Source organism: Empidonax traillii, unplaced genomic scaffold (genome assembly GCF_003031625.1).
Source record: "Empidonax traillii isolate 1590-97213 ecotype Southwest subspecies unplaced genomic scaffold, ASM303162v1 scaffold793:size290412, whole genome shotgun sequence".
In the NCBI taxonomy this organism is placed as follows: domain Eukaryota; kingdom Metazoa; phylum Chordata; class Aves; order Passeriformes; family Tyrannidae; genus Empidonax; species Empidonax traillii.
The window spans coordinates 72,175-84,182 of NW_020955986.1; the positions used below are offsets into that span (position 1 = coordinate 72,175).

General features: G+C 43.1%; 1 protein-coding gene across 6 annotated transcripts in view; it reads right to left on the minus strand.

The window, feature by feature from the left end:
- Nucleotides 1–12,008, minus strand: part of BLVRA (biliverdin reductase A) — a 32,952-nt gene that overhangs the window by 3,414 nt on the left and 17,530 nt on the right. For 3 of the 6 annotated variants that reach the window (XM_027901498.1, XM_027901501.1, XM_027901499.1), the window contains exons 2-6: nt 7,259–7,386; nt 5,450–5,569; nt 4,730–4,827; nt 3,198–3,305; nt 2,304–2,475 (exon numbers count right to left, since the gene is read on the minus strand). In XM_027901498.1, coding sequence (XP_027757299.1) covers nt 2,304–2,475; nt 3,198–3,305; nt 4,730–4,827; nt 5,450–5,569; nt 7,259–7,386 — 626 coding nt within the window. Of the gene's footprint in view, nt 1–2,303; nt 2,476–3,197; nt 3,306–4,729; nt 4,828–5,449; nt 5,570–7,258; nt 7,387–7,519; nt 7,661–10,267; nt 10,382–11,614; nt 11,751–12,008 lie in introns of those variants that run through there. The other 3 variants (XM_027901503.1, XM_027901500.1, XM_027901502.1) reach the window with 3 other exon arrangements.

Here is a 12,008-nt window from a genome sequence, read left to right on the forward strand (position 1 = left end):
AGCAACTTTCTGCAGAAAGCATGTATTACATTATTTTTTATGAATGTTCAATTTGAAGCTATTTTATTAGACTCTGTAAGCTCAGATGCCCATAAAAACATAATTTAAAATGTTTATTGTCAGAATATGTCTTCAATTTCTTTTAAAAATTTTCCTTTTCACACTTTGAAAATGCCAATATTTTTTATTTATCATGCAGTCAATGAGGGTCTCCCTTAGCTTGGATGGGGATTAGACAATCGGACCCTACCCCTGGTTAACATCAAAACAGACGTTGCCCAAATCATTATCTCTCCAGCTTGCACTAAAAATTGATTTCTGACATTTACTGAATCCAAGCTCTGTAATCCTGGGACAGGAACTGCAGTCAGTCCCAAACCAGACGTGCTGGCAGTAGAGGTTTGGCTTTTCCTGGATTGCTCAATGTTCTCTCACAGAGAGGCTGTCAGCTCAGCTGTCTTGGAAACACAACAGAGGCAGAGGTCATCTCTCAAATAGCTGGGTGCCAGGCATTAACACACACCTCCAAAATCCACCCAGAGACAGACAAGCAGCCAGGGTGGGCTGTGCAGCAGAGACAGGCTATATACCCTTTGCACAAATCCCTGCTTAACAAGCAGAACACAGGCTGCCGCACTCTGCACCTGCTGTATTTTCCAAGGCAGAAAACAGGACGAATGAACCTGTTTTCTCAAGGTTAGTGCACTCCTGTCTTTCACAAAAGGATGGGATAGCTCTCAGAAAAGGTGTGCAGACCTTTCCCATCCTTCAGCAAAATAAAGACTGGGCAAATCAGGGCTGTAACACCACCACCACCACTGCTGCTGGCCCATAACCTCACTTGACAAGAGAGCGGGCCAAACTGTCTGCTGCAGTAACTCCATTGACGTCAGCAGGGGAAGGTCAGCAGGAAATACAGCCCCAGCACTAAACAGAATACAGGAACGCTATGCAACTTTCCAACTGGCATGAATTATCCCAGAGGCGTAAAACTGACTGTCCCCAAAGTCATTAAAACACTCACGGTGACAAAACACTGATCCAGGCCTAAGAAAAGCAAGTATTGGTTAGTGGTGTGGAGCAGGTAAAAAAAAAACAACAAGTAAAACGGAAACAGTTCTGTATCCAGCAAAATATCATAAATAGCAGCTAAGGACTACCCAGGAGACAGGACAGAGAGGGAAATGTTTAAACCACCCGCTAGTTCCACCTGCTGGAATTAGTTCAAAATCTCACTCTATCCAGATCTTTACAGCTACTTGTGTTACTAGCAAATTGCTAAGAGGGTAAACAGAGCTTGTATACAGACTTCTGTTCCTCTCACAACTGCATTTTAAAAGGAATTGGAAATGATGTTTTATTCAAAGAGAGAGAAAGATTGCTAAAACAAGATGCTAATTCCAAGATAAACACCATTGAGCTTTGTAGGAGTGGCTGATAAAATGCTTTACAAGACCCGTGGTGAAACTAACAGTTTAAAGGAGCCCTGATTATTCACTCCCCAAATACTAGTCCTTCAGGTTATTACTTTACCAAAACAGTTTTCTAAAATTCTGTGTTGGGTTTGTTTTTTTTTTTAAGAGTTCTAGCAAGATGTGTGCAACAAAAAAAAAGGGCTATTTGTTACAAATGAACATAGGCCAGAATATTTTCCCATGGGGTCTTACTTTCCCCTGCTCTCCACGGTCTTTTCAGTATGTCTCTTGTCATATGCCTATAAAGGGTCATCTATGTCAAAGGCAGAGCATGCTATATAGAAAAACAGGAAAACGAGAGTAAAAAGAAAGGAACAAATTGTTCCATCGCTCTTCCTACCTCCTAGGAAACACACAGAGCTTGGGTAACTTCTCCATACCTTTTCACATCAGATAATTCTCGAGTTGCACCTATAGCACACATTAATCTGTCATAATCAGTAACTTCAACCTATCTGAAAGGACAAACTCTGTACAGATGGTCCAGAATGACCAAACCTGAGAGTTTTTACCAGACTTTGGACCAAGGTGAATACTTAATCCACGGTTTGAAACACTGATGACTTACTTCATAGTCCTAAGGTATTTTAAAACATGTTATTTTATAGCAAGGCCATTAAAAATATCCTATTTGAAAGAAAAGATATTGTCACCATATACTAAAAAGGAGATCAAACTCAATACTATAAAACGCATCATCTAAAGAGTTTTCTCTTGTACACTTTCATGTCAACATCCAACCATTGTTTCCACAAGAGGAAGAGAGGATACAGAACTCCTGTAGACAATGAGGAGCCCGGCTCATCTGCTGCCACAGCTATTACTCACTTCTTGTTTGCTGTCTGGAAGTGAACAGTCATTCTGGAATAATTCTTTTCCTTCTGCTTTTCTCTGGTGGCAGAGGTGACAGTGAGGTCTCCGAAGAGGTCAATCAGCCAAGTCAGTCGGGCAATTCCACTGAAAGCTGGGAATCCTGATTTGTTTTCATCAAGGACACTACCTGGTGCAACATAATAGAAACTCTTGAGAAATAGGAAGAAGAATAATGCCTTCTGCATAGGAAAGGATGAAGAAACTGCAGAGTTGTAGACTTAGAGATCTGGTTGTAGAAAGGCCATGAGTGGATGGACTGAGTAGTGAAGCCAACACAGTCAGCCTTCAAATGGATCAGTTGGTGACCTGTGGCAGAGAAGGCTGCACAAAGTACATACACAACAAACCCTTCAGGACGTGCTGAGGACAGGAGACTACATGTATATTCAACAAGGGTATAAAGCAGGGAGAAAAAAAACAGCTAAAAAAATCTCTTCAAGCTCTTCTGGGGCCAAACACCAGTACGGAAGACTAAAGGTCTCCCCTAGAAATTAAAAAGGTTTCCTGAGCGCTCAACCTCCTCTCCAAGACCAGTATGAATGAGAAATTTGTCCCTCACACCAGGGTACAGAAGGTCTGAAGGAGTGCTCTCTCCTCCATACACCAAGGCACCCCTCACCAGATAGCAGAAAGAGAGTAGCAAAGCAACAGTCTGTACTGTTAAGGCAAAGCTGCTTTCCAGACAGTTCCATTATTTCATGGAAATATCCAGAACTGATACCTTTGTCCCTACTCAGTTTATAGACAGAGCCTTGTGTAAAAGGACTGACTGAAGCCTGGAGGGACTGGCATTCCTGTGGAGCAGGCAGACAAGTCCAGATGTACCTTGATTTCCTCACAGCTACTGACCTGTGAAATGCAGCGTTCCCTTCACCAGGTCTTTCCCAGCCACCTCTTTTTTCAGCTGCTTGTACTCTTCAGTAAGAAGTTCAATGTGCTCCACATGGAGCACTTTATCTGCCAGTAAAAAAAAAAAAAAATAAATTAAAACACACACACACACACACAAAAAAACCAAGCCAAAAATTAGGACAGATTAAATAAAAGCTTTCTGTGTGAATCAAAGGCATGTCTACACAGTGAAGGCTTCACTAACCACCAGTGGGAACTCACTCTCACATGCCATTCTCATGCATGGCTGGCAAAGTGATGTCAGGAAGAAAATCAAACATACGCCCTGTGCTGAGGCATCAATCTGGGTTAAGGATTTTCAGAAGACAGCAAATATAAAAACTACAGGAACAGCAGCCACAATGTTTAACAGAAACTGTGTAATGAAACCCAATACTCAACTAAGGCTGAAACATGAGTCTTCAGAGTAACGGGTCGATTAATTCTTGGCCTCTTTTCCCTCACATTTCCCTGTTCTGCATTTTCCCTCCCAGGGTAGTAGGAAAGAAAAAGGAAGGGAAAAAATAGCATAATGCTCAGACCAAGATTGGAACAATATGTTAAGGAGTACCTCCCTCCATTGCAATTAATTGGGCTTCTTTGGAATAAAGGTTATGCAACACGAGTTGAATGCGGCCCTCATTCAATATGTGTTTTTCTGGAAGATTTCCAGGAGATTCAGTTTAGGCTGCTAACAGCAACTGCTGCTGCTTCAAGAGAAAATGCATAAATTCTGCTCAATGGGAAAGCATTTGGCGAGCAACACGACAGTAAGTGGTGTTGGTACAGGCAAACAGCAAAGCAGAAATCCTATACCTCCAGTGTTTCAGGACAAAAGCCACAGAGGAAAATTTTAAGAAGCAGTGGTATGAATAGTGCAACTCGCCCAAATAATTGGCACTCCACTCCCACCCACCACTGCTCTTTCCCTTGCAGCTCCTTTCATCCCCACCGACCTCAAATGAACTGCCAACTTCTGACCCTTGTCACCACAGGGATGGGACCACACACTTCCCAGAAATAAAAATATTTTGCTTAGAGATAAATTGTCTTTCAGACAGGGATGCCTTGCTGCCCTGCAATAGCATGAGCAGCTGTGTGTGACCAGCACATCACAAATGCTAGAAGCTAGGAGAGGTGTTCACAGTTTTATTTTGAGGGAAAGAGAGGACAGGGAACTGCTCAAGCCCAATGGCTGCACTCACCAAGTGCTTTACTATCACTGTGACAGAAGGTTCCTTCTTTAACTGCATTCTCAATGTCACAAACAGAGAGTATGTTTTTGTGAGGGCAAAAGTACCTTACTCTGAGCATTCACATTTGTTTCCTTACTGGCACATGCCTTAAATCCTAGATTTGCGCATCTCTGAGACAGGAATACTCTCTTGCATGTGATGACTTACAGTAGGCTGGACACTTGCCTTTCAGTTTGATGCCTGTGATATTACCCAACAGGTAGTACTTTACACTCTTGAGAACAAATGTGTTACCTTTCTGCTCAGCCATCTCCCAGAGCTCATGGGCTGCCTTAGCAGACAAAGCCATGGGGTACTCAACAAGGACATGCTTCCCAGCTTCTAAAAACATTCTGAAAGGGATAAAAGACCAGCCATTAAAGAGAATTTTATTGTAATCATCTCTTACCGCTGTGCAAGTTGCTTCTCATTCCCACAACCAGCTCCATAAGGAGAAGTGCTCAATATGGAGTAACAGAAATAAATGGAAAATCTCCTAGCAAGGATGGGGTAGTGGCTACATTACACATTTGAACAGCAGGGAAACTGGGTTTTAAGTCTTCTTTTTCCACAGAATTCCCTCACTCACCTATATCAAGTCGCTAAAATGCCACAGCATTTTCTAACTTACGGACACCCAAGTAGCTGGAGGGAGGCACTGTCACATCGTTCTGCTCTATAATCTGTGAGGAAAGGCTTTGAATCTTGTTTTAAGCTGCCTGTCCATCAAACACAGGCCTAGATGTATGCAAATGGAATTACTTGGGAAATGAATGCATCTTAAATCCCACTCTCTTCCAGGGCTTATTGGGCGCTCTAGGGAACTCACTATCATTCATTTCAGGCCTCTAGTCTGGCAGTCTCTTTTCCAGTGTCTCTGCAACATCCTCTCTTGCAACAGTTAACACAGTTCCTCTGTGCTTCTAAAATACAAAGGAAAGGGTGTGAAAAGGAAGGGAAAATCCCTCAAAATACCTGATGGTTTCTTCATGACTTCTGTTCTCTGTGCTGATGAAGGCTGCATGGATCTCTTTGCTTTTCAGAGCATCTTCCAGGCTAATCTGCTTGGCCTCATTGATATTTCCAAAACTTCTCCTGCATATTTAGCATAAATACAAACCAGAGTATAGCTGTCACAGTCTATTCTTCACAACTGCATGTTGTATAACAGTACTTAAAAATTGTTCCAATGGACCACTGTCTCACTGAGCTCAACCAGGGTATAACAAAGGCAGCTTAGTTATCCAGGAAGAGTGTGAGCACTTATAGACAAAAGTGGAGTTCACAAGAAAACCAAACAGATGTGCCAGTGTCTAGGTGGTGGTATCAGTACAGAAACTGGCCTGCTATTGAAGTGTAAAGTGCTTTCTGGTTCTGGCATTTTGGTTTTTAATCAGCATCATTACCAAAGAGCCTTTGTAAAAGAGCGACTTAAAAGAGCACTGTGCTCCTATGGGAGAACTTCTCCCCCCTGTCCTGGACAAAGCGGGCAAAAGCACTTGAGTTGGCAGGGCCACGCACAACTACAAGTACAGACAAGCAGCAGAAGGGCAAAGCAGATGCCTGGCTGTGATGGCTCACACCCTGCAACACACACAGCATGTCAGTGCTAGGGGGAAAGCCCTTCTGGCTGGCCACTTGAGCACATCTCCAGCTGAAAATGAAACACACACACTCCCCACAAAAGCCCTTTGCATTACTAAAGATTGGAGCAGGCACCTTGACACTGTCTCGGGAGGGGGGACAGAAGGCATGAAAGCAGGCCACAAGCAGGACTTGAAAGCAGACAGGTAATGTTTGAGTGTGACTGGGATACAAGCAAGATGACTGTGATCCATGCATTTCAACAGCAGTGTTTCTTAAAAAAGGTAGTGGAAACCCTATTTTCAGTGCTCTTCAAGGCCAGCTGTAGCACTGGCAGAGGCATCAGAGGACAGAAGTGTATTTGGCAGGGAGATAAAGGGAGTGACCTAATGAGTCCATTCAGTCTCAAAACAACCCTTCATGATTTAAATACTGAATATACACTCATAATCTGAGATCCATTTATGTACTGCCTAACTATTTAAAACTTTTATGCTCCACTGTAATGGGGCAGAGAGTGTAGCAGGAACGCTCAGAGGAAATACATACTAAATTTCTACAGCTCCAGTCTAGTGAGAAAAACTGCTGATCTCTAAGAAGCAACCTTATTGTATGTACTAAATCATGGGATTTTCTTTAAAGGTGTCTACAGGTTCAATACCTGGCTTAAAAAAAAAAATTACAATTTTATTATGAAGTTGGAGTACTAGGAGTTTTACAGCATATGTTTTTTGTAAAAAAAGCTTTTTTAAACTCTGTAAAACTTATTTTTTAAAACATTTCTACAAATGTTATTCAGACACCAGGTCATTAATGTAGTTGTTGTCTGCACTACCTTAAACCTATAGGACATTTCAGTCAGAGAGAATTGCAATTTCTTCTTATCATACAGATCCTGCAGCAAGAACATCTCTCAGTTTTTATTTTAGTAATTTCTGAAAGGTATTTCACTAAGGCAACCCATTCGTTCCTTGTTGCAAAGCTTTCTGTGCTCATTTCTGAGCTGCCACTCAGAATGACAGGCATACTTGCATAAACTTTCCCTTTTCAGTCAGCCTTAATTATAAGAGAAAAATAAAACTTTGTATCTCATCCCTGACCTCCTCAGATAGTTGTCCTCCACCTGGAAAAACACGCACACCAGAAAAAAATGAAACATTGTGATATACATATGAAACATGCTAAGATGAAATTTCTAACCTGGATACGAATCCAAGGAGTTTCAGGTGCTCAGAAGGGCTGGAAGGCATCGGATTCATCAAGTCTCGGATTCGTGCTAAGCCAGCAATTCCAACTCCAACCACTACTGTCCCAAACATTTTGCTAATCTGTCCAAAAGAAAAAAAATAAAAGGAAAAGAAAGGCAACATTTGTTTGGGGTTTTTTAGCAGGGAGAAAAGCATCTGCGAGGAAAGGTGGGAGGATGGGTTATTCTTGAACCCTGCTTTCATACAGCCAAACCTTATTCAGGTGTCAGCAACAGCTAACAGAGATGTGATGCTGTATGCTACTGAGCTCACTTGAATCCCATTGAAACGTGGTCAGGTGGTTCAGCCTGTCAAAGGACTGGTCTTGAGACTTGTATTTAACAGCTATTAAATCACAGCTCCAGCAAAGTTCTTCCTTTCCGTGAATAGAAGGCAGGCTTCAAAAGTGAGACATTCTTCTATTTATATTGCCACTTCCAGCCTGGAAAGGAGCCAAAAGGTTCTGCAAAACCAGCAGAGCTTTATATAAACCCTGCTGACTTCCTGAGTGTCTGCAGCACGGCCTGCCACACAGTCAGTCCCAGAGCACAGCAGCATAGCTGGAATACTTTGGGACAGGAAGCAAAGAGTGTCTTTTCTTCCCCCACGTAACCACTGGCACGTCCTACAATGTCAGGCTGTAACCAACCATCTAATAACCTGGCCAAGATACTTGCTTGACATTTCCATGCCCAAAGGAAGCTCTGCCAACTCTTTAATGACAAGCAGGCATGTCCTCAAGATCTACATCTCCCAAATGCACATTCCTGCCACAACTGCGTAATGTGGAGGGCAAGACAGGTATTGCACTCACTGGCCAGGCTGCTGGGTAAGGGTAATAAGTTTTTCTGTTGGTTTTGATTTGCTATTGATTTGCAGAAGCACTGAGCAACTGGTATAACCTTTCAAACCTGTACTGCTTCAGCACGCTGAGGACTAGTAACACTTTGTAAAGTAATTGGAGATTTACATGAAAAACGGCCTAAAACAAGTCAGGTCACATCCTCTGCATTTTTTATTCCTTCCATCACATAAAAACACCCCTTCAAACTCTGTTTCTTCTGTCTTCTCCTTCTCACCACTGCCAATCCCTTCATTTGAGTGAACTCTTTGGACTGTTTAGATTTACTGCAGCCCTTCACATCCTTCTGAGACTGAAATGGATAAATGGACAGTGTAGCATCACAGCCTTAAGTGACTGCTCTGGCAGTGTGAGAGGTTGACAGCTGCTGAGAAATTACATCAACTGGCACAAAGGAAAAAAAAGACCCCCTCTCCAATCACATGGCTTGTCTGGATTTTGTTTTCCTATAAGCTCCTGCCTATATTCCTGTCAGGGCTGAACTCCATTCACTTTATATATGCCAAAAGGGTACAAAGATAAAACACAGAGCAGCATGTTTAATGTAAAGGAAGAAATCAATGATATATTGAAGAGTCCTCTATGGGCATTACAGTTACATTTCGTTACCAAATACTTGAGGTATAACGTGATGACGCTGTTCACCAGAGAAAAGAGGGCTGAGAGAGAGGTGGGGGGAAGGAGGGTAATATAACCACACAACCCCAGTTCTTTTCAGTACCAACCACAGGCAGAGTCTTGATCTGGGCTCTGTAACATTTTCTTTTCTCTGTGGTCAAAGAGAAAGAGACCAAGACTTTCAGAATTATCTCAGCTGTGAGGAGGCCCAGGGGGTCACTGGATCCAAACCCTACTCAGTTGCACCAGGGCCATGCTGAGCTCTGATTGTCCCCACGGTTGGCAATCCTCCAGCCTCTCAGGCCCCTGCTGCAGTGTTTGACTGCTCTCACAACGAGAACTTCTTCTTAGCATCTGCATAAGAGTTTCCTGTGTTGCCTTTTGCCATTTCACAGCATACCTCCCAAAAGAGTGTGGCTCCAGTTTCTCTACATGCTCCCACCAGAAAGCTGTAGGCAGCAGTAATAATCCCCTTTACCCTTCTTTTCTGGAAGTGGGACAAACTGAGTTTCCTATGCCTGCCCTCATTCATCATCTCCTCGAGCCATTGACCATCTTCATGTCTCTCCGCAGGACTCACTTCTGTATTTCAACTGAGAATGATAGAACAACTTGGGTTGAAAAAGACCTTAAAGATCCTCTAGATTCAATCCCACCCCCCACGTGCAAGGACACCTTTCACTAGACCAGGGTGCTCAAAGCGCTACTCAAACTGGCCTTAAACACTTCCAGGGACGGGGCATCCACAACTTCTCTGGGCAACTTGTTCCAGCGCCTCACCACCCTCACAGTAAAGAATTTCTTCCTTATGGCTAATCTAAAGCCATTCTCCCTTTTCTTACCCCATAGGCCCCTGTAAAAAGTCCCTCTCCAGCTCTCTTGTAGCCTCCTTTAGGTACTGGAAGGCTGCTATAAGGTCTGCCCAGAGCCTTCTCTTCTCCAGGCTGAACGACCCTTGAGGAATACTCCTCACCACTTGTCTCCACTTGGATATAGTGCTGTCGAGTGCAACCAACCAATCAATTTCTTATCCACTGAGCTAACTTTCCACCAAATCCGTGTTTCCCCAGTTCAGACACAAGGATGTATGCAGGACAGTGTCAAATGCTTTGCACAAACCCAGGTAGGTCCCATCAGTTGCTCTTCCCTATCCACCAACACTATAATCCCATCATAGAAGGCTATAAAATATGTCAGGAACTATTGGCCCTGCCAGGTCCACCATCTGCCAGTTCCCTCAGAAGCCCTATGCATTTGTGCACTTCCAGGTTCCCTAGGAGAAGGCCAGGTTCAAAAACATCTACATTCTCTCAGTCCCTGCCTTTGCCTTACGAGACTCAGGCAGTGTGCCTGGAGCACTTGCCAATGAAGACCAAGGAAAAAAAGTCATTATATACCCCAGCCTTTCCATATCCCGGCTAACCAGGTCTTCCATTTTCTTCCAGGGAGGACCCACATTTTCCCTAGTCTTTCTGTTATCATACTGCTATTCTGAAGTATATGGTTGCAACTCTTTAAAATTTATATTCATAAAGGGCTCCAAGTGTGCATCAGGATCAGGTCAGCAGAATTCAGAAGTAGTCCAGTTTGAAAACAGGAGCTTACTCTACGTTCAGAAATTTTCAAGGTTAGTAGAGTGTTAAGCTGTTAATATTTGGCTATTGCCTTCAGCTGGATTGGGAGCTGGAGTCACACAGCAAACAAATTCCCCTGAAGCTCCTACAGCCATCTCGTTTCCAAGAACTGCTTTTTTTTTTTTTTTTGCTGTTGAGCTGCTGACCTCTGCTTCAACAAAGTGGATAAAGTGGGGGAGATGACTACGTTCTTCAATGAACAAAGAACATCTCTCTGCAGATGCTCGGTTTGCTGAACATCAATATTTTTGCCTCTCCTTTGAAAAAAAAACTTTCCTAGTTTCATCTGATGAACATCTTCTGACCTCCCCAAAGATAATATTTAAGACAAGCAAGATTATTTCAACCTAAGAACAAAAACTGTTACTATGCAACCTGTTGCCTTAGCAACCAGCCATTTGGTCCAGGTCAAGGGTGGTCAAGGGTTTGGAGGCTAACACCGTATCCATACCGAGAGACACCTACCAAATGTATATTACAGAATCACTGCTTACACACATAGCTAAGAGAAAAACTGCTATGTCTGCATCCCTGCTGCAGCGTTTTATTACCCTTATTTTGCTCAGACAACAAAATCTGCAGCTGCTCAGGGAGAAAAGTAAATTAGGTGTTTTTCAGAATTGTTACAAACCAGGTAAGCACAGAATAGAAAATATTCATCTGATGAATATATAAAAATTTACTTCTTATTTCAAACCTTTACATGCTACAGTTATCTTTCAAGCAAAAAACTGAGGAAGCAGGAAGCCCAAATCATAAACTGCTGTGCCTGCCTTTCATGCTTTTTTCTTACTATCAGTGACCTCAGTTAAAGCTTTGACAAAAAAGATTTCAGAGTAATTTTCAAGGCTGCTGGGCTTTGGCTCCCATCATACTGAAAAAAAAAAAAAAAAAAAGAAATGTACTATAACTGATATAACAGTACGTCCAAAAGCATTTTTCCCACCCTTCCCTAAGGGGCTGTACAAGAGCAAAGGGGCTGGTGAGAAGGTTAGGAAAAGATGACCTTCATGCTCCAGGCGCTGTGACTGGGGAATGCCTCCCACACCCCAGCAACACCTGCCCTGGCTGGGCTGCAGGCAGGCCAGCCAGCTTCACCAGGGGTGCCCTCTGAAGTGGGGTACAGGGGATGGAGGCTGCCGACTGCTGCGGGAGCTCCTCCCCACCGACAGCCAGCACCAGTGGCTCCTCTTACCAAGGCAGATGAGTCCTGCACGACACAGAGGTAGAGCTGAGAAAGGCATCCAGCTGAAGAGGATCATTTATCCTACATGATATATCATTGTCCCATCACTCCTCTGCTCTTGAGCTTTCTGTGCTTCTGCTGCGCATTTCCTGCAGTAGATCTAGGCTACTCTGAAGTAAAAAAAAAAAATAAATATATATAGTTGCTCCATACCCAGATATTCTTGCAAAATTTAGCAGTGGGACAAGAATATTCAGCAGAAAAACAAACAATGGACTATGTCCAAAGGGATCAGTCACCCAGCAAGTGTGTTCCTCCCCAGTGCAATCACAGTGGGACTTCAGCCTCTGCATCTCAGAACTGTTTACACTCACTGAGGTAAGCTTAAGGAAAGCGAGGCTTG